The sequence below is a fragment of the Arvicanthis niloticus genome, chromosome 6 (assembly GCF_011762505.2).
Source record: "Arvicanthis niloticus isolate mArvNil1 chromosome 6, mArvNil1.pat.X, whole genome shotgun sequence".
In the NCBI taxonomy this organism is placed as follows: domain Eukaryota; kingdom Metazoa; phylum Chordata; class Mammalia; order Rodentia; family Muridae; genus Arvicanthis; species Arvicanthis niloticus.
The window spans coordinates 91,090,591-91,111,862 of NC_047663.1; the positions used below are offsets into that span (position 1 = coordinate 91,090,591).

General features: G+C 55.6%; 1 protein-coding gene across 2 annotated transcripts; it reads right to left on the minus strand.

Annotated features, from left to right (window-relative positions):
* Positions 1-35: 35 nt before the first annotated feature.
* On the minus strand, positions 36-20,380 carry Caskin1 (CASK interacting protein 1). 2 transcript variants are annotated; one of them, XM_034506304.2, is made up of 20 exons: positions 19,975-20,380; positions 13,251-13,302; positions 13,051-13,148; positions 12,711-12,856; positions 12,537-12,632; positions 12,165-12,295; positions 9,708-9,816; positions 9,504-9,612; positions 9,326-9,420; positions 9,053-9,170; positions 8,032-8,133; positions 7,851-7,939; positions 7,689-7,773; positions 7,506-7,603; positions 6,620-6,730; positions 6,428-6,529; positions 4,919-5,057; positions 2,830-4,833; positions 1,908-2,325; positions 36-1,726 (listed from the first exon to the last, which is right to left on the minus strand). In XM_034506304.2, exons 1-20 carry the CDS (start codon positions 20,066-20,068, stop codon positions 1,627-1,629), a joined length of 4,296 nt encoding a protein of 1,431 aa, XP_034362195.1. In that variant the 5' UTR covers positions 20,069-20,380; the 3' UTR covers positions 36-1,626. The 2 variants fall into 2 exon arrangements, with proteins under 2 accessions (XP_034362195.1, XP_034362197.1); XM_034506306.2 differs by lacking the exons at positions 6,428-6,529; positions 6,620-6,730 and having other exon boundaries at positions 19,975-20,379.
* Positions 20,381-21,272: the final 892 nt, after the last annotated feature.

Here is a 21,272-nt window from a genome sequence, read left to right on the forward strand (position 1 = left end):
CCCACCCCATTCCCCCAAAGAGTGAGCCAAGCAGCTCTGTTTTCTGCTGTTTATTGACAGCTGACAGCAGTTCCCTGTCCAGACCCCCCTCCCCACTTCCTAGAGCCCTAGCCTGGGCCGCCCACATGGAGGAGGCTGATAAATGGTCAGCATGTTCAGATAAGGAAGCGCCAGGAGTGACAGTTGGAAGGGGCCCTGTGTCCACACTACCTTAGTTGGCCCCTCCACCAGCCTACACCACAATTACGGTTTTGTTTTGGGTTTCTTTTCTTTTCTTTCTTTCTTTCTTTCTTTCTTTCTTTCTTTTTTCTTTTTCTTTTTTTTTTCTTTTTTTTTTTTTTTTTTTTTTTTGATTTTTTTTTTTTTTAAAGAAATGTCAATCTTATGCCCAACACTTGTGGATCAGCAAACACGAGAGGAGACCAGTCAGTATTTTTTGGAGGGAGGAAAAGGTGAGAAGTACTACACAACACAGCCTCAGACCATGAGCAGAATGTCCATGGAAATTCAAGATGGGTGGGGTGGCTGCCAAATAAGGCTGCCTGGGGAGGGGCAGGGGCTGGGCGGAATGGCTGCCATGAGGCTGCCTGGGGAAGGTGGGGGCAGACAGCCTCAAACACACGTCTGCCCCTAGGCTGGCATGCACGCCCTTGCACTCATGCCCACGTTCACACAGGGTTCACACTGGGTGCACCCTCACACCAGCACCCCAAGGGCATGGCCATACCCAGAAGGAAAAAGCCCTCCCTGAGCCCTATGTGGCATGGAGGAGAGCCGGTGAGAGCAAGGCACATCCTTCACGTTCTTCAGACTCTCAAGGTGGAAGAACAGAGAAGCTCTGGGCAGAGGCCCTGGGCAGAGCCACCCCCAGACTGTGTGTGCCTCCCAGGTGTGTGTGCTCGTGACCAAGGGCAAGGCCACTCCTAGATGAAAGAGAAGGGCAGACAGGTAGCCTCGGCCTCTGACAGCTTTAGTCTCAAGCTGGACTTGTAACTTTCCTGTTGGTAAATGGTTTCTATAGAATCAATAATATTTCTTCTCTTTAAATATATATTTGTTAAAGTTATCTTTTTGTTTTTCTGGGGAAATCTGCCTCAGCTCATTCCCAATAAATTAATACTCTTGATAGCTTATATTCTGGGGTGCAGTAGGGCGAGCCCAACCTTGGCCCCCCTGTCCCTTGTGCTGTGCCAGAGCAGCTGGCAGAGGTTCCCCAATGGGCAGTTCTGTGCTGGGCATAGGCCTGTGCTCTGCCACAGATTGGAGAGAGGGCCACAGTGGCCATCCCCCTCATCTTCCCTTGGTGCTCAGTCTGCCTAGGGCAAGGGAGGGGCAGCCCTCCGCCAGCAGAGCAAAGCCTGCAAGGGTAGGGCCCAGCAGTTGTTGCACAGGGAGCAGCAGACAGGAATGGGCACCAGCAGGCAGCGCATCTGCTCAGAGCCCTTGGAGCGCCCCTGACTCCCATGCCAGGGGGCTGACGACCAGCCTGGGCCAAGAGTAGGAGTTGTGCTTGTGCAGAGCTGGGCGTGCCCCGCCCACTCGGCCCCCACCCACCGCTTGGAGGTGCCCGTCCTGAGGTAAAGGTCAAAGTGCGGGGAGTACGGTGGGCCCACGTGGGTGGCTGCCTCACTCTAGCATGGCGTCCAGCTGGTCGGCCAGGTCGTCGAACATGCTGCCGATGTCTTCCAGGATGCTGCCAGTGCTCTTCTCCTCAATGGAGGAGGGGCTAAGGGTGGGCATGCATCAGTGTGGTTGGGTAGCACAGGCCCCCTTACTCAAGGCTAGGTGGGTCCATAGCAACCCACTCTTAAACCATGCTGGATGGCTCCGCCCACCCATACGGGTCCACTGGCAAGAACCACACTCTGTGCGCGACCAGAACTCCCACCCCAGATCGAAGTACCTACCGAGGACCTTGTCCATCCTCCTGCCTGATCTTCTCCTCCACTGCCTGCAGTGCTGCAGCCAAACACGCGCTAGTCTCTTCCAGCTTCTGCCGAGCGCTGTCCCCAGGCGAAGCACACTCTGAAGCTACTGGGGGTCCGGAGACCACTGAAGAAGCAGCAGCGCGAGGGGGCTTGGCGGGTACGTGCAGCGCGGGTGTCCCTGGGGAAGGGGGCTTGGCGGGGCTGGCGCTCTGTGAGGGCGGCGAGCTAGCTGGCTTGACGAGGGCTGCTGGCGGCTGACGCGCCGGTGAGGGCACAGGTGAGGGGGTGGCGCTGCTGGACTGTAGTCCCGCCAAAGACTTGGCTGGCTTGGGTGCTGTAGGTGGCGGCGGAGGCTTGGGTGACACGGGCGGTGGCGTTCCGTGAGCACGCTTTACCTCTGCAGAGAATAGGACGACACTGGTACCCAGGAAAATAACACCTACCACTCACTGTGTTCCCTCCATCTAGGAGGAGATGTTGTAAACCCCCCCAACCCCCCAGCGCCCTATTCTCACCGCAGCCACTAGGGTATGCGAATCTACTGTGAAATGTGTCACTGCTTTCTGAGCTCCTTCAGATGCAGCCTGATGCATCCAGCCCCAATGGTTGTCTCAGTACTTCTGTACTGCTCTCCTGTCTGGAAACCTACCCTCCCCTGTATCCAGGTACTCTGGCTAGGTCTTCTGCACCTCCTTCACTGAACAAGGGGCATGCACGCTACAGGAGTGGCTGAGTTATCCCACAGTAGACAGCTAAGGAGCTCTTAACTCTCAGCTCAGACAGTCTTATCTTACACCACCTGGGCTTCATCAAACTCGGAAAGCCAGATTCTGAGATGGGAGCATGCAAGGGTCCTGTCCTGAGACCCCTTGTTCTGTTCTTGCTGGCTTTCTGTACCTACCTGGGCTGCCAGGGCCTGGCAGTGGCACCTTCTTGGAGGCAGGTGTAGGTGAGCCCTGGATCTTGGACACAGGCTGAGCCAGAATGGGCTTGGGAGAGACGGGTGGCTTCACGGGCTTCCGTGCATTGCCATCAGGCAGGGGCAGAGGAGGCAGCTGCATCAGGTCAGCAGGTGGGGGCTCAGCAGGTGGAGGAGGAGGGGGCAGCTCTGGGGGCCCAGCCTGCTCTGAAGCTGGCCGTCTGCGAACGGTGGCTGTGCCATTCTGATACACAGACAGTGGTGGGGGTGGCTCAGGCCCAGTGTCAGGCTCCTTTGCCTTAGGCCTGCGCTTGACTGTGTCAGACTCTGTCAGGATGAACCTGACATTCTCTTGTTGGCTCTGCTTGGCCCGGATGCGCCTCTTGAGCGTGGCACTGGCCTCTACCCGGGCAAGGGGAGGACCCTCTGCACTTGCCTCACCCTTAGCTGAACCTCGAAGCTGTTGTCGGGCTGTGCCATCTTCCATAAAATGACTCTGCTCTGCAGGTTCCCCAGGTCCCCGGCGAGCAGTGGCCAAAAGTCCAGTGACTGGGCCACTGAGTGTACGGCGCCGGTTCACCACTTCACCGTCAGGCCCAATGGCCTCTTTGTGCTTCACAGAGGCCAACACAGTAGCTACTCGGCCCGGCTCTGGACTGGCAGGACGAGGTGTGGGGTGGCCTTCCGGGGGCCGGCGAATAGCCCGGCCCCCGCCCCCAATGGAAGACAGCTCCAACATGGCTGCAATGCTCTTCACACTGCCAGCACTGCCTGTGTCCACACTGCCAGCAAGGTCACTAGCCCGCCGGCGTTGTGCCCTGACCCCCAGCCGGCCATCCTCGGTCTCAACATCTGGAGCTGGCTCATCAGCTAGGTTGGCACTGGCCATGGCCGAGCTGGAGCGTTTGGGTGGAGGTGGTGGGGGCCCCTTCTTGCGTGGCCGCACAGCAAAGGACTGACTGCGGTTAACATTCTTGTCAGAGCCAGCAGGAGCCCTCACTGAGTGGCTCCGACCCACACGCCGCTGGACCGTGGCATAGGGTCCAGCAGCAGCAGGCACCAACAGATCATCCCTCTCCGGCTCACTGTCAGACGCTGCATAGCGATTCAAGCTGTGGGCACGTTTCTTGGGCCGCCCAGGCTCTATATCAGCTTCTGGGGGCAAGCATAATGTGGGCACAGCTGCTGGTACTGGTGGGGGAGCAGGGCCCAGAGCAGGTGACCCTGCCTCGCCCTCAACTGGCTGGGGCAGTACATAGGCAAAGCCACGGTGTGTGGGTGACTGAGGCAGGGAGCGGGGTGACATGGGTCGGTCTGTTGGTGGTAGCAGCTGTGGGGTAGGCTTCACCTTGGCTGTGGCTGGACCATGAGGTCCCCCAAGGGCCTGAGGGGAGCCTGGCTGAGCTTTGGTGGGTGTCTGTGGGGGTGTGAAGTGGCTGGGACCGGATGGAAGGACCTGTCGTGGCTTGCCGGGCACCGGGGGCACGCTGGCCCTCTTGACACTGTGGCCATGGCGGCTAGATCGCACCTCCTTGGGTGGGGTGCCAGGAGCTGGGCCCTCATCCAGCAAGTATTCCTGACTTCGTGACATAGGACTGCCAGGCCCTTGAGGCCCGTCACCCAGCAGCTCCTGAGAGCTGCTCATGTGCCGAGCCCGTCCACTCAGGCTGGACTCCTGTCGCAAGGTTGTCCTCGGAGTGGGTGGCAGGTGGTTGGAGGATTTCTCAGCAGCAGCTGCACCTGCTTCAGCTGGGCCAGACAGGGCAGCCTGCAGCTCACCACTGAGTTCACTGTCCTGGAAGGTGGTCATCTTGGGAGATTGGCACTCTGCTGCAGCAGGCTCAGGTGGGGGCGGCGACTCGATGGCCATCATTTCAAGTGATTGGGGTGCCTTTCGGTGTAGGGGTCCCCCCTCATACTTGGAGTATTCTGCCTTTTGCAGCTCTGCCAGTTTCCTCACCGCCAGCATCAGCTTCTTTTGGTGTCCTGAGTCAGGAGTAGGGGAGAAGCTGGTCAGGAGGACCTGTCAGGAGGCACAGGCAGGTGTGGAAGGGGTAGGCTGGGACCTTACCCAGCTTGGTGATGCCGATCTCCTGCAGGTCCTCCCAAGTGATGTCAGTGATGAAATCAATGTTCTCATAGCCGTTGTCAACCAGCACCTTATAATACTGGGCCAGACCAATCATTGACAGCCACACAGCCAGGTTAGCCTATGGAGAGGGGGACAGAGAGGGGCAGCCCAAGCTGGCTGCTCATACCATGACCACCTACTTGGAACTATTAGAAAATAAGCCTGTGGGGCACAGACAGACAGAAGGACAAACAGACAGGCCTGAAGTATCAGTATTGCAGACAGCCTAGGCACAGCCTTGGTGGGAACTGCAGACCAGCTCCTCAACATGCCAACTGCACACTTAGGGCACACACAAGTCAACACACACAAACACGCTTGGGATACCTATCACTGGGACATGATTTTAGATATACAAAAGCACCTCCTTGCCTGACCAGGTGGCCACAGGCAGGGTCCTGAGGAGATACACGCATACGCCAGATACAGATGCACACTGCCACACAAGACCCATGTGCACAGCACACACTCCCTGCATGCTGCTTCCAGCTATACAAAGCACATGTACCCCTTTCTCCATCACCCTCACAACGTCTCCCCACCCACAGCAGATGCATGGCCACGCACCTGTTACACATTCACCACACAGCCATACCAGGAATGTGCAAGTATCCAGTGTCCACCAAGAACTGCCCAGTCGTCCCAAGCTCCCAGCTGAGGCCACTCTTGCACCCACACTCAGCACCTTCAGTCATGCAGGTGACAGAGTGAGGCGAGGTCCACGAGACCCAGATGTGCTCCTGGGAAGATCCCTGAGCTGCTGACTACTGAGTGGCAAGGTGGGACAGATAGGTGCAGCCCTGTTTACCAACAGATCCAGGACCCTGGGGAGGGTAGGCGTTGGGTAGCCAGCAACACCTCTCCCGTGGGTGGATAGACCAGAGCAAGTGTGCAACTCAGAGGACCAGCATCAGCTCAGAAGCTGTCCCCACATATAGGCATCTTTTGATAAGAAAGAGCAAAGGCCACTGTTGTCAGCCATTAGCACAGGCCAGCATGTGCAATGGGACTTGTGTGCATGCATATGGCAAGCATATTTGACACCAGCCCATCTGCAGTCCATATATGTGTAGAGGACATTGCTACAGGGGTGCTGGCCACGAATGAGAAGGCAAACCCTCCTGGCTTGAGGTTCTCACAACCCCTTGAGTGTTAGCTATGAGCCTGTCTGGGGAGTTTACTCTCATAATGGACAAATAGGCTGTTCAAATGGCTCCCTGCTAGCAGGCCACCTCTATAGCCCAGGCAAGCCTTGAGGTCGTGATCCTCCTGCCTCAGCCTCCCTTGAGTGCTGGTTATAAGCCTGTGCCACCAGGCCTGGCTCCATCTGTAACTCCACTCCCTAGGACCCCAGAAGGCAGATGAGGGATGTAGCCAGGAAGGCAGCCTGTCTGTCTGTCCATCTGCCTGCTGGTCCTGGCTCGGCCACCAGGGCGCAAGGAGCCTTACGGGTTTGTGTTCAGGCAGCCAGTCAGGGATGTCCAGGCCGCTGATCTCCGCCGTAATCTTCTTACGGTGGCCTGGCTTGGTAACACCAATGGCTGTGAGGTCCTAGGCAAAGAGGAGGCCAAGTAACTAGCAGGTAGGAGGGACTTGCTTTTTGGAAGGGAAGCAGCTGGCAACAAGCCCACAGCAGCTCACCTCAGGGGTCATACGACTGATGGTGGGCAGGTCATAGCCAGCACTGGTGAAGTTGGGGGCATAGAGCTGTAGCTGGAATGTGGCAAGCCACTGACTGACTGCCTCAGCACTCTGCAAGACACAAGGCACCAACTGCAGCCTGCCCACTGCTGGGCTGCGCCCCAACCTCCACTGTGCCTCCTTCTCTGCTTGGTTCATGGCCAGAGTGCTGGATCCGCCGCTGTGGTCCACTGCACCAGTACTCCGTGGTCAGGCATCCTGGATACAGCATCTGCAGCCCTCCAGGCTTCTTCTGTGAGCTCCACCAGGAAGGTCCTGCTGCATCTGCGCCGTGGCCTCCCCCACCCCATGATACCCATACCATCTCAAAGATGCAGATGATGTGGCCCCATAGGAGGGGCTTTGGGGGAAGGGTTTCAGGCCTAGATGCTCCCTGGAAGGTGGGCTCTATGCCCTAGTCAGAAGTCCCTCGCCTCCTCTGCTGTATGGGGTTCAGCCATCAGACCATGCATCACAGCCACACAGGTGCATACACGCATGACCCAGCGCACCCACAGAAACATTTCCGTGTCTCACACCCATCCCCTTCCATCTTTGCAACCACACGCATGTATACCCAGCTCAAAGTTGGCCATTCCACATCACACAACACCCTTCATACTTCTCAAGTGCACACACACTAGCTCACAGCCTACACGATAGACAACACCTGTACACTTGTGTGTGTGTGTGTGTGTGTGTGTGTGTGCACATATGACACAGAGACAGACAGAAAGACAGAGTCTGGTCTGTCAAGGCCCGCAGCGGCTGCTGTGGCCAGGTATGCCTGTCAGACTGTCAACCCATCCCTCCCAAATCCAGGCCCGGATCTGACCAGGCCCTGTACCTTGCCCTCAGAGGCTGAGGCCGATTCCAGCTTCTTGGGTGGCTGCTCCCCATATACCTGCCCAGCATGGGCTGCTGGAGGCTGGGACCGGGCAGCACCTGGTAATGAGAGGGAATGGTAGGGTGAGGGCTATATACTGAGCATCTACCTGCCAGGCCAGCACAGCTGGGTCCTTGCTCTTACCTGAAGAGCCCTCTGGAGGCTTGACCGGGCTATCTCCTGGGCTGGACTCAGAGACTGACTTCTGGGAAAGCACAGTTGCCAGGAGCTGGAACCCAGAAAGGCCACTTGCTAGTGCGGCTCTAAGCCTGGCCGCTCCACCCTGGGCACCCTTTGCTCACTCACCTTAACTCCTTCCGAGCCTGCATGCAGGGTGTGACCCCCAGTACTCCTGCCCCCAGCCACACTGCTCAAGCTGCCACTGCGATCTCCACCTGCCAGGACAGGAACCATGAAGTGTGCTGTCCCCACAATATCACTCAGCAGCCAAACTACTGCCCCAGTGCTCTGGAGGCCCCTGGCCTACCTGCAAAAGGCTTCCTCAGCACCCAGATCTCTTCCGGGGGTGCAGAGGGACCCAATGAGCCACCTCCCTGGGGTGGGCTTGGCTCGCTGCCTGTCCGGGAACCTGTCGGCCAAACACATCCTTCCTGAACCCTGGGCAGCCCAGGCACAGCCAGATTCAGAGAGGAAGATGCATAGAGGCCAGTCTACAGCCTTCTGGCTTCAGCAGTGTGACAGACACTGAATGTCTGAGACTAGGTCACAGTGGTACAGGGCCCAGGGCGAGGAGTCCTACCACTAACTAGTCCTAAGGCCTTAGGAGCTGAGGATCACTGGATAGTTGACTTTCTCTGTGCTAGGGGACAAGTAAGAAGCCACCCAGTGACCTGAGGCCAAATCTATCCTAGGAACCAGATGGTCACTGTGGCCGACCACACCTTCTACCTGGCCCTCTTGTCACACCTGCCAGTCTCCATCCTTGTTCTCTCTGAAAGCAGTCAATCCCCTCCCTACCCTACCTCCAGCCTCTTAAAACCATACTATGGAGTTTTCCAACTTGGTCCTGAATCTCTCCCACATGTCCCACTGTGCTGCTTTCCTGCCGTTGAGTGCTGAGACCTGTCCTGTCCCACTGCCCTTGAACAGGAGGGTTATGTTGCCAAGACTGCACTGCTCATGACTTGCCTGCTACCACCCTTCAGAGCCTTCTCTGATCTAACTAATGTGGGCTTTGCTTCACTTTTTCCATGTCACCAGTTGGTTCTTTTCCTATATTAACTAACATCAGTGTTCCCTGCTCTTCCTTCCCCAGAAGACCAATGTCTGCCTAGGACCCTGTGTGGTTAGTGGCCACCTAAGAATTGGACTATGGCAGGCATGTGGGACTCTGCTGAGAGTGTACCAGCAGGGGTGGTTACTGAATGCCAGTCCTGGCCAGGCTAGAGTTCAACCTGGCTCTGACTCCAACATTCTAAAGTATACTTCTTTCCAGTCTCAGGCGGAGTGGCCCCTGCTTGCTTCTCTTCAGAGTAGGGTGGACTTACCTGCTCGCTTGACGATAGCCTCCCCCAGGGAGGATGGGAAGTAGCCCACCCTGTCATTGCCAGTCCGGTTGTCATGGATACAGCCTTTCCACCGACCATCTGGATGCTGTTCAAGTACCTGACCAAACAAACGGGGTGTGTGCTCAGGAGGAGACCTCACCTCGGCAGATGAGGCCTGCTACCCTGCACCCTTCCCAAGCTACTGTAGGATGGTGTTCTAAGCATGACAGAGTCCCTTCCATCCCTCCCACAGCACCCAGGGATCATCCTCACCGTGATAATGTCACCGGCCTTCACATTCAGGCTGGTCAGATCATAATTGTTACAGTAATCCTTTGTTGCCCGGACCTGGAGAGCTGCTGAGGCCTCTGGAAATACAGGGAGTAGACATCCAGTCCTGGGAGCTGCCCTTCCCAGCCCTGTGCCAGCCCTTGGCCCCACCCAGGCCCACCTCGAAGCAGTTGCTTGATCTCCTTGCTGGCCTGGGACGTAGTAAATTGGTGGACAATGTCCAGTGCTGTCTGGCTGTAGGTGTTCCTCACCTGGGCATTGATCCCACTCTGCATACACCAAAGGCCAAGGCCTTGTCAGGGGTCCCCATGTCCCCTGCTTGGCCCCCAACCTTTCTCTCTGTGTCCTGGGTCACCAGACTCACATCCAACAGTAGCCGAACCACTTCTGTCTTCCCACAGAGTGCAGCCTCATGAAGGGCTGTGCCAGATTTGGTCTGGCGGTTAATGTCGATGCCAGCCTGAAGAAGGAGCCTGCAATTGTGGAGAAAGCAGACAAGGCCCTTTTAGCAGGAAGCCTCAGTATACTCAAATCAGACCTTGATTCTAACTGTCTGCTGGGGATGGATGACAAGCCACCCATACCCTTGTGTGATGACACAATGTCTGATTCTCCTGATGATTTGCAGAAGGCCTGTCCTTGACTGAGCTTTCACATCTGTTATTTTGTTCAACCATAGGGTAGGCAATGTTGTGGGCCCTCTTTACAGATGAGGAAACTGAGGCTCAGGGAAGATGTTTCTACAAGATCTCAACAGGTAGCAAGTCAAGTCAAAGCCAGGACTGAGAAGATACAAAAGCCTCTCCCAGGCTGGAGAGATGGCTCAGCGGTTAAAAGTACCAACTGCTCTTCCAGAGGTCCTGGGTTCAATTCCCAGCAACCACATGGTGGCTCATGACCATTGTAATGGGATCCAATGTCCTCTTCTGGTGTGTCTGAGGACAGTGACAGTGTAGTTACATGTACATTAAATAAATAAATAAATCTAAAAAAAAAAAATAATAAAGGACTCTTCCCAGCCTCTCCTTTATCATTTGGGCACAGTCAGACTTGACCACAACCCTGTACCTCTCTAAAGGAAACTCTGTGTGTGTGTGTGTGTGTGTGTGTGTGTGTGTGTGTGTGTGAGTGTGTGTGTGTGAGAGAGAGAGACTGAGCATGAAGATACGCATGTGCATGTACACACGAGCTAGGGATTGAACCTAGGACCCCGTGTGTGCTAGGCACGCACTCCAGCAGCCAGCTTTGTGGCCATACATCTCCATTTGTAATGCACAAGTGTGAGAGCGGACATTCACATGTGTACACATGTGTGTAGAAGCCAGAGGTCAATGCTGCATGTCTTCTTCACTCTTCAACTTTTTAAAGATTAGTTTGCTCTTTATGTGTATGTGTGCATGTGTCTGCAAATGGGTATGTGCACATGAGTGTGTGCATGTGTGTGTGTGCGTGTGCACGTGAGTGTGTGCATGTGTCTGCAAATGGGTATGTGCACATGAGTGTGTGCATGTGTGTGTGTGCGTGTGCACGTGAGTGTGTGCATGTGTCTGCAAATGGGTATGTGCACGTGAGTGTGTGCATGTGTCTGCAAATGGGTATGTGCATGTGAGTGTGTGCATGTGAGTGTGTGCGTGTGCACATAAGTGTGTGCATGTGTCTGCAAATGGGTATGTGCATGTGAGTGTGTGCATGTGCACGTGAGTGTGTGCACGTGAGTGTGTGCATGTGCATGTGAGTGTGTGCACGTGTGTGCATGTGTCTGCAAATGGGTATGTGCACGTGAGTGTGTGCATGTGAGTGTGTGCATGTGGTGAATGTGTGTGCACGTGAGTGTGTGCATGTGAGTGTGTGGAGTGCCTGTGGAGGCCAGAAGAGGGTGTAGGATTCGTTGAAGCTGGAGTTATAGGAGGTTGTGAGCTGCCTGACACTGGGTCCTCTAGAAGAGCAAAATGTGTTCTTAACTGCTGAAGCACCTCTCTTCCTTCCGCCTCAGTGTTTGAGACGGGCTCTCTCATGGAAACCTGAGCTCTCTGGTTCAGCTACACTGATTGAACAGCAAACCCTCGGGGACGCTCTTGTCTCTTCCTCCCCAGCAGTGAGATTATAGGTACATGCTGCCATGTCTGGCTGTTACACGGATACTAGGGATCAAAACAAAGTCTTCATAAGTGCATGCAAGCACTTTACTAACGAGCCATCTCGCCAGCCCCTCCCCCCCTTTTAAGACAGGGTCTCACATAGCCCAAGTGGCATCAAATTATGTAGTAGAAAAAGACCCTGAACTCTTGATCTTCCGGGCTCTGCCCCACCCCTGAGTACTGGGATTACAGATACATACAACCACACCTGACTCAAGGTCTTTATTTTTCATTTTTAGGCAGGATGTTTGCTAAGTTGCCTAGGTTAGCTTTGAACTTTCTATCTTCCTAACTTAGCTTCTCAAGAGCACAACAGACCTGTGCCACTATCCTGGAAGCTCCTTTCTTATTCCCAAACTAGAAACAGGAGCCTTGCGCCCCTGGGTACCACCATCCCTGGAGGCCTGCGGCTGGCCCATTCCTAGGTACCACCATCCCTGGAGGCCTGCGCTGGCCCATTCCTAGGTACCACCATCCCTGGAGGCCTGCGGCTGGCCCATTCCTGGGTACCACCATCCCTGGAGGCCTGCGGCTGGCCCATTCCTAGGTACCACCATCCCTGGAGGCCTGCGGCTGGCCCATTCCTGGGTACCACCATCCCTGGAGGCCTGCGGCTGGCCCATTCCTGGGTACCACCATCCCTGGAGGCCTGCGGCTGGCCCCATTCCTTTTCCTGGCTGTACCTGATGATGTCGATGTGGCCATTCTTGGCTGCCAGGTGCAGGGGGCTGGTGCCGTTGGGGTCAGTGGTGTCCCCTGGCCGAGGCTCCAGCAACGCAGCACACATGTTACTGCTTAACAGCAGCTGGACCACCTGGAAGGAAGGATCAGGGCAGGGTGATCCTGGCCTGGGGGAAGGATCAGGGCAGGGTGATCCTGCCTGGGGGAAGGATCAGGGCAGGGTGATCCTGGCCTGGGGGAAGGATCAGGGCAGGGTGATCCTGGCCTGGGGGAAGGATCAGGGCAGGGTAATCCTGGCCTGGGGTTGCCCCTAGCCCCACCCCAGGTGAGGATAGGCAGGCGGAGCCCCCCTCCCATCTCTGTGAGAAACTTACCCCTACGCGGCCGAACTCACAGGCCAGGTCCAGAGGTGTCTTTCCGGAGTTGTCTACCATGCAGGGGTTGGACTGATGCTGTAGTAGCATCTCTGACTGCAGGACAAGGGCCTGATTATCCCTAGGACCACCCAACCCACTGACTGCCCACCCAGACTCCCCATGAGGCCTCACCACATCATAGTGACCATGCTGGGCAGCCAAATGCAGCGGTATGTGGCCCTCATCAGATGGAACATTTACTGCTGAGCCCGCCTTCAGCACCAGCTTCATGGGCTCCTTCCGGCCCTGCCAGGCCGCGTAGTGCAATGGCCGCATGCCTGGGGACAGGTGTGGTTTGTTGGAAACTAAGTCCTGACCCTAAATCCAACCCTCACTAAGGACATATCATTATGTCTAAGGTTCTGTCCTAACCCAGGCAGACACCTTGGGCTGAGACCATGAAGGCTGCCAGGATGTCATCCTCAGCCTTGTCCCCTGCCCTTGGCTTCAAGGCCCCCCAGACCAGGCTTGCCTTTGTTGTCCTTGATGTCTACAGCAGCCTGGGCCTCCAGCAGCAGAGAGATCAATTCTGTGTTGCCATTCAGGGCGGCATGGTGCAGGGCTGAGAAACTGGGCAGGTGAAGGACAGGTCTAGGAGAGAAGCCAACGCCCAGCCTTCCCTGGGGCCCACCTACCCCATGCATTCTGTTCCTGCCCAAGCTGACAACTCACCCATCCGGGTCCTGGAAGTTGACATTGATCTTCTTGGTAGAGCCCAGGAGCTCTGTGGAGAGAGGGAGACCCAGTAAGGAAACACGGTCCAGACCTTCCTAAAAATAGGAGATGATAGTGGTCATCTGCCTGGCTGCTCTAGCAAGTTTTTTTTTTTTTTTCCAAGACAGGGTTTCTCTGTGTAGCCCTGGCTGTCCTGGAACTCACTCTGTAGACCAGGCCAGCCTCAAACTCAGAAATCCGCCTGCCTCTGCCTCCCAAGTGCTGGGATTAAAGGTCTCCGCCACCACTGCCTGGCACAAGGTCTTAAATCTATAGTCACACATCCAGCTCAGCAGGGACTCGGCTCCAGGTGGCAGCAGCTCAGGCCTTGGTTTCCCACTGCACTCATATGTGAATGTCAGCCCATCCTCATCTGGGAATGGGAGATCAGCCCATGCACCACATGGGCACACACATGTGCATAGGCACCCCTCCCTTAAGACGCTGGCTCAGCACCTGCCGTTAGTGGGAGGGAGAGAGCCAGCCCCATCTGTCTCTCAGAAGGACCCAGATGGGGCTGGGGGTGGCTGAAGAGGCTAGAACACCCGGAAATGGGGTATTTCTGGGGGAAAGGACTACATTCCCAAGCCCTCTTGCTGCCAGCTCTGGCTGCCATGTGGACAAGCCCTACAATCCTGCAGGGCAAAGGAAAGGCTGTCTTGTGGGCAAGGGTCTCCAGGTGACCAATGCCAATGGCCACCTCGCCCACAAAAGCCATGTTTAGACTCCATATTCATATGGAGCCCCAGGGCCCACTCTCTTTCTCTCCTGTGGTCTTCTCACCCTGGCCTTCTCTAGAGCTTTCAGAAGAGAGAGCCCACCAAAGCCATCCCAGTGGGCCCTTGTCCACCGGACTCTTGCCAACCCCCTGCCTGTCTGGGCCATGGTTATGTAACCCATTTGTGGGTCAGTCACTCTGTGTGGGGGGGCTGGAAGGACAGAAGCCCCTTTGTCCAGGCTCAGGACAGAGTTGGGGGTGGGGGACCAGAAAGCAGGGGAGCCAAGAGAGTCGAGTCACAGGGGGCTGGCTGTAGGGCTTAGTCTGGATTGGCTCAGTCTCAGCCACTGGGCACAGCGTGTGGGTCTCTTGACAATCCCTGAAGCTCATGAAGCCAGCTGCACCTGAATTTGAATCTTTGTTCTGACACTTCCTAGCCCTGTAGCCTTGGCCACCAGGCTCTTCCAAGTTAGAAAAGGTGGCATCCCCAGAGCTGATGAGATTCAGGGTATTACTTGAACACTAGGCCCTGCTAACACCAGCTGGGCAGACCCCACATCTCACAGTGTCTTTCCTGGACAGAATGAAGGTAGTGCCATCTTCTGGTTCCTCCCGTGTTCTCAGATACTATTGGTTCCAGTTCAGCAACTGTAGACCACTTTCCTAGTGGTCAACTAGACCAAGCATCAAGAGTCAACCCTGGCTGCCAGGTATAGTGGCACATACCTTTAGTGCCAGAACCTAGGAGTTAGAGGCAGGCTGATCCCTGTGTGTTTGAGACCAGCTTGGTCTACATAGTGAGTTTCAGTATAGCCAGAGTCAGACAGTGAGACCCTGTCTTAAAATACATACATACATACATACATACATACATACATACATACACACATATGTACGTACATACATACATCATACATCCATACATCATACATACATACATACATCATACATACATACATACATACATCATACATACATACAAGTCAAGTCAGGTGGTGGTGATGCATGCCCTTAATCCCAACACTCTGAAGGTAGAAACAGACAGATCTCTTTGAGTTTGAGGCCAGCCTGGTCTACAGAGTGAATTCTAGGACAGCCAGGGCTACACAGAGAAACTCTGTCTCAAAACAACAAGGCAGTCTTGGGGGTCCTTCTCATAGACTTGAGTCATGTTCTCAGGTATAGATACACTCATAACACGGATTCCTGGTCCTGTGCTTTTCACTGTTGTGGTTATCACCATGGGTCAGACTGGCATGTCAAGTGGGATCCCTGCCATTGCTTCCCCATTGCTGTCACTACTGAGTCCTCATACCCCGCTGTTTGTCCTCTGTACACACAAGTTGGAACCCTGTTATAATGCATGTCACAGTCAGACATAGTGGCGTACACTTGTGACCTCAGCACTCACCAAACAAGGGGAGGAGGATCAGGAATTCAACTTCAAACCTGACTACACAGGAAGCTTGAGGGCAGCCTGGGCTACATAAGACTCTGTAACAAGGAAGGAAAGAAGGAAGGAAGGGAGGGAGGGAGGGAGGGAGGGAGGGAGGGAGGGAGGGAATGAAAGGTAGAAAGGAAGGAAGGAAAGAAGGCGGATGGGCCAAACAAAACTTCTGAAAACCGCACGCTACAGCCAGATGTGGTACCTATGCCTGTCATCAGAGCTCTCTGGATGGGAAGGCAGAAGGGCTCCAAGTTCCAGCTCAACTTGAGCTGCAGGTTAGATCCTGTCTCAAAAAAAGCACAAGCCATGGGTGTGGGGGAGGGTGTGCAGCAGTGAGCTGGCTCACCAGGTAAGGTGGATGCCAGCATGGCTGAAGGTAGAGAGTGAAAACTGAGTCATGCACATTGTCCTCTGATACATGCATCATGACACTTGCACACACACACACACACACACACACACACACAAATAAATACAACACACATATGTACAATCATGAATGTTTAAAAAAAATGGAGCCAGGTATGGTAGCACACGCCTTTAATCCCAGTACTTGGGAGCAGAGGCAGGCGGATCTCTGTGAGTCCAGCCTGGTCCAGTGAAACAGCGAGACCCTGTGTCAAAACAAAAATCCACAAACAAAAGTGTTGGTTTCCACTTTGGTCAGATGTCCTAGAAACCCTGCTAGCCCATTTCACTGGGATGGCAACTGAGGCTCCAATGTCTCATGTAATTGGCCCTTGTTTTTGCTTGAGCCTCTTCCCTCCCTTCTGTTTCTGTTATCCTTGCTCCAGCTGCGCAGCCCGCTAGATGTCCCTCTAACATATAAGCCACAGGGCCTTTGTATGACACCTTCACATACTTCAGGTCTGTCCAGATGTAGCTTTTTCTCCAAGGTCTCTCACCCAAAATGTTGCCCATCCCTTCCTGGAGTAGTTCTATTTTTCTGCTTAGCTCTCATCACCACCAGTGTATCACATCAAATTTCTTCTTGGTTTTGGTGGTTTAAAACATTGCCCTTTCCGTCCTACATGCTGTCTGTCCATCTTTGGAGCTGGCTTCATGGGCGGGTGACCTGTGCAGTTACTCAGACAGGTACCCTTCTTGAATACTTTGACTGCAGATAAGGGCCCAGGAAACTATATACATCTGGACCTGCTACAGTCCCCTGCTGTGAACTGATGTCTCTGCTCTATGGCGCCCTCTCCAGAGCCACACTCAAGATGCTTTCACCCATTCTTCTCAACTGTAATGCAACCAGGTCTAAGGTCTCCAAGGCTTCCCAAATTCCTGTCCTCCCTCCACCGCAGGGCTTCTGGGCAGCTACGGAGTCAGGTTTAGGGAGTGCAAAGTGCAGGCAAGCTGCTCTGAGGTCAGACAAGCAGAAACCAATGTTTGGAAGGGTATGGAGCTCAAGACTCAGTGACATGGGGGCGGGGGGTGGGGGAAGGGGAGGGAAACGGGAGGGGGGAGAGGGAGGACTTGGTCAAGAACAGGACTGCCAGCCAGAGTGTGGTGTTGTATGCCTTTGATACCAGCACTTAGGAAGCCGAAGTAGATGGCTCTCTGGTGAGTTCAAGGCTAGCCTGATCCACATAGCCTCAGCTAGCCAGTCAGTGAGACCGTTTCAAAAGAAAACGAATCAATTTTATAAAAGAAGGGAACCATTTCCCTCACCCCCCCGTGGGGAGGGTCACCTTTCCAAGGACACAAATGTATGGTCCCACAGGGAAGAGAGTAGTGTAAACTGTCTGAAGGACAGTTTAGGATCTCTGGGCACCTGCAGGAGATACTGAAGAAGATGTAGGCCCAAGTAGCCATCCCTCAGAAGGACAGGTTCTGAGAATAAACTGGAAGCCAAAGATGGCTGAGGAGGCCTGAGAACCAAGGAGGGGACAAGTGGTTGCCAGGCTGACAGCCTCAGGAGCCCCTTTCACTTTTTAGTAGGTTTTTGCATCAATTCAGGACACAGATGTGGTATGCAGCTTCCCGGCAGACAGCTTACTTAGCATTTGTGAAGCCCTGGATATCATCCCCCAGCTCCACACACATATACAAATAGCCCACAAACCTTACTCCTGCTTCTTGTGACCCCAGACCTCAAGCTGCTCTCCAGAGACTAGTCTGAGGTCAGATCCAAACTCCAAGTTGCAAGGGAATTTAAAAACAAGCAAACAAACACACAGATCTCACTATGTTGCTCTGGCTAGCCTGGAACTCAGAATGTAGACCAAGGTAGCCTAGAACTCACAGAGATCCTCCTGACTCTGCCTCCAAAGTGCTAGGATTAAAGGTGTGTGTCACACAGCCTGCTGGAAGGGAATTCTTAATGGGCCAAGATGTGTGTGTGTGTGTGTGTGTGTGTGCATGTGTGTGTGCATGTGACTCCTCTGGGAATTTCTACAAGGTGTCATCAGCCTGCCTTGGGGAGGGAGGCTAGGCCACAAAACTAGACAAGGACCCCTCACCAGCAGCAGAAGGGCAGCCTCCTAACATCTTCCTTCCAAAGTTGTCTCTTTTCCCCTTAAGGAGAACCGCTAAGTAAGCATGCATGCATAGGCTCCCTTGGAGGTGAGAACCATGTGTAGGGAGGGAAGAGCTGGGCCCCCAAAAGGACCCAAGAACAAGACTGTGGGAAAATCTCTAGGCTGGACTGGAGAACACATTCTCTTTCTTGTTTTGTTTTTGTTTTCGAGACAGGGTCTCTAGTACTCACTATGCAGAAGACCAAGCAGGCCTTGAACTCACAGGGATCTGTTTGTCTCTGCCTCCCAATTGCTAGGATTAAAGGCATGTATCATTAAGACTGGCTGGTGTGGGGGGGGGTGAGGGGGACACACTCTGGAGGATACTTATGGACACCCCTCACCCCATGGCCCAAACTCCAGCTGTACTTTGCTAAATCAAAATACATCTTACTCCAAAGCAGGCCAGTGTTGCCATGACAACTGAGCTAATTCATGGAGGGATTTCTCTGTCTGATTTATTACACCGCCCCTCTGACTCAGAGAGTACAGACAGAAGGGGCACGACAGGTGCCTCATCAGTCACAGGCAGGTCCACATCAGTCACAGGCAGAGATGTCAACCCTCTCACCTATCCACGATGGCCAAAATGGAAGGGAAGAGGATCTCCATATCTGTGGTTCCCACTGGCTGTCGGCTCCATTAGCATTTACTGAACTGGAAGTAAGTGTCTCCTCGTCATCAGTCCCTTCTTAGTGCTTTCATGATGCTGTGGGGTGGCAGGGACCACAGCTGTTCCATTCTACAGACAAGGCCATTAAGGCCTAGAGAGTCAGTATGACCAAGGACACATGGCCACTAGGTGGAAAGCTGTACCTTCCTCTCTTCCATCTGCCTCTCCCTAAGAAGCTCTTCCACTCAGCCTTGAGGCCCTAACACCAGCTCTAGTAAGTGGAGCTTCCCAGGCAGCCTGTGTGCCCTGGAGGCACCAATGTCCTTCTTCCAACAGCAAAGTGGACAGGAGCTACTCCAGACAGTCCCATGTTTCAGCAGCCCCCTGGAGAAACGGGACTCCCCTCCCCCAGCTTACTTGCAGCTTACGATGGAGGGTTGGGAGTGAAGGCACCCAGGTCCCGTGTGTTGACCTGCAGTGCCTACACAGGTGCCCTGACACACTGACACGGTCATATGTGCGCAGCTGTACACTTGGTTAGCACACACACACACACACACACACACACACACACACGCCCATCTATCCATCTCCAGAGGCCCCTAGGGAGGCTCTAGGATGAGCAGTGTTGAGAGCCAGAATCAAAGCTCCGAGCTCCTAGGCCTTCCCTGGACCCCCAGTGCACAAGCTATGGAAGGCGTGGGAGCCCCTTTACAGATCCTTGGCCCCCTTTTCCAGCAGAAAACCCAGGGACGACCAAGGTCTGTAGAAGCCTGCAAGAGCCTACAGTCCTTATCCCCCAGGCTGTCCCTGCCTAAAGCCCAGCCTGCCCCAGGGCTGGGCGACCTTGGGCGCCGGTTTCACTCCCTCATCAGTAAATGGCCCCCACTGGCCATGCCTGGGCAGCCACACCCCCAGCGTGGTCCTCCCCCCTACCCCTTTCCCTGCAAATCGTGTTATTAAACATAGGGTGGGGAAGAGGTCTGACAGAGATTGTTAGCCTCCGGTCGCCCCTCACTGCAAGGGCCCCTCCCTCTCTCTACAGTGTCTCTGGGGGGTGGGGGGGATCCGCCTCGCCCTTAAAAGCACAAGTAGAAATCATCCTCCTGCAGCCTGGAAAGGGAGGCGATTCCAGGGAGGATGTGATCGCCAGCGGCCTCAGGGACGGTGGGTGCCGCAGGTGCCCGCAGGGGGCTGGGCGGACAGTCCGGCGCTCCTTGCCGCCCCTCCTCCAGAGCTGGGTCGAGAAGCGGGGAGCGGACCAAGGGTCTGAGCGCTCCTGGCCCCGCCCCACCCCGGGAGACCCACAGCATCCCTTCCTCTCCCTGCACCTCGGCGGTGTGGGCCCCGCCCGCGCCCCGCGCGCCCCCCGCACTCACTGGCCTTCCCCGGCCGCGGCCTCTGCAGCAGCCTCTGCGCGGTCCCCACGTCCTCCGCCTTCACTGCCTGCACCAGCTCCTGCTCCTTCCCCATGGCGCCGCCGGGCCCGCAGCGACGCGGCACTCGGTGCTCTCGGCCGCTCAGACGCAGCGGCGGCTCCGCGTCTGCGATCGCATCCTTTCCAGCCCGCGCTCCCTGCGCCGCCCGCCGCCCAGCGCCCTCCGTGGGTTCGGGTTCGGGCTCGGGCTGGGGTTTCGGGCTCGAACTGGGGCTGGGGCTCCGACGCTGAGGGACGGATAGCGCGTCACGGGCGGGGGGCGGCCCAGGGGCGGGAGCCGGCGGCGGCGGCGGGCACCGGGTGGCGCGCCGCGTCTGAGCCGCCTCCCGGACGCCTGGGTCCGCTCCCGCGGCCGCTGACCTCCGTCAGCCCGCGCCGGCCGCGCGCCCGGCCCCGAGGCTCCGCCCCCGCATTGGCCCTCCCCCCCCACGCCCGACGCCCCCTCCCCACGTTTGGGTGCGCGGGTCAGGCTAGGCCTCTGCGGACAGCGGGGAACCGAGGACGACCGCCAGGGACAGAGGACGGTGCGCAGGGGGGGCTGGCCACCGAGCACCGACACGGCGGCGACGCAAGGCTAAACCTAGGAGAGGTTTCTCGAGGCTGCGGGACCTGAGGGGGAGGGACTCGGAGGCAGTGGGCGGGCGGGAAGCCGGGCACAAGTGCCACCGGTGCCGGCCCTCCAGAGGCTGTCAGACATTTCTGGCCCGTGATTCCTGTGGGAGGTGTTGAGAGATTGCGAAGAGGAATCTCCCAATAATGAATTCGGTGTCAGGGAACCCGTACCCCTCCTTCCCCCCACCCCCACTACACCTTCTTCCCTGACAGCCTCTGGCTTCTCTCCACAACAGTGCAGGATGACAGTTCTCCTTCGAGGACAGCCTGGAAAGGAGTTTGACTTCTTCGACACTCTCATCATCTACTTGGATATAACTGTCTATATCCACCAAGAAGGAACTTAACCTTCCATTTCAGCACCAGGGAAGGCCCAGCCTTGTCCAGAACCTTCTAGTCTAGCCCAACCTAAGCAATTTCCTAGCCACAGGTTCCCGGTCAGGATGTCTCTGCTTGACCAACATCTCACCTTTCTCCTGCCTGCCTGAAGGCTAGGGCGGCTCCCAGCCTCGTATTTTGCCTGCAGCGTTGTGAACTCACAGCCATTGAGCTCCACGTCTTGGGTAAGGTTCTGCTCTCTCAGCTTCCTGCAGAAGCAGAGAGCACCAGACAACCCAGCAAACTTGT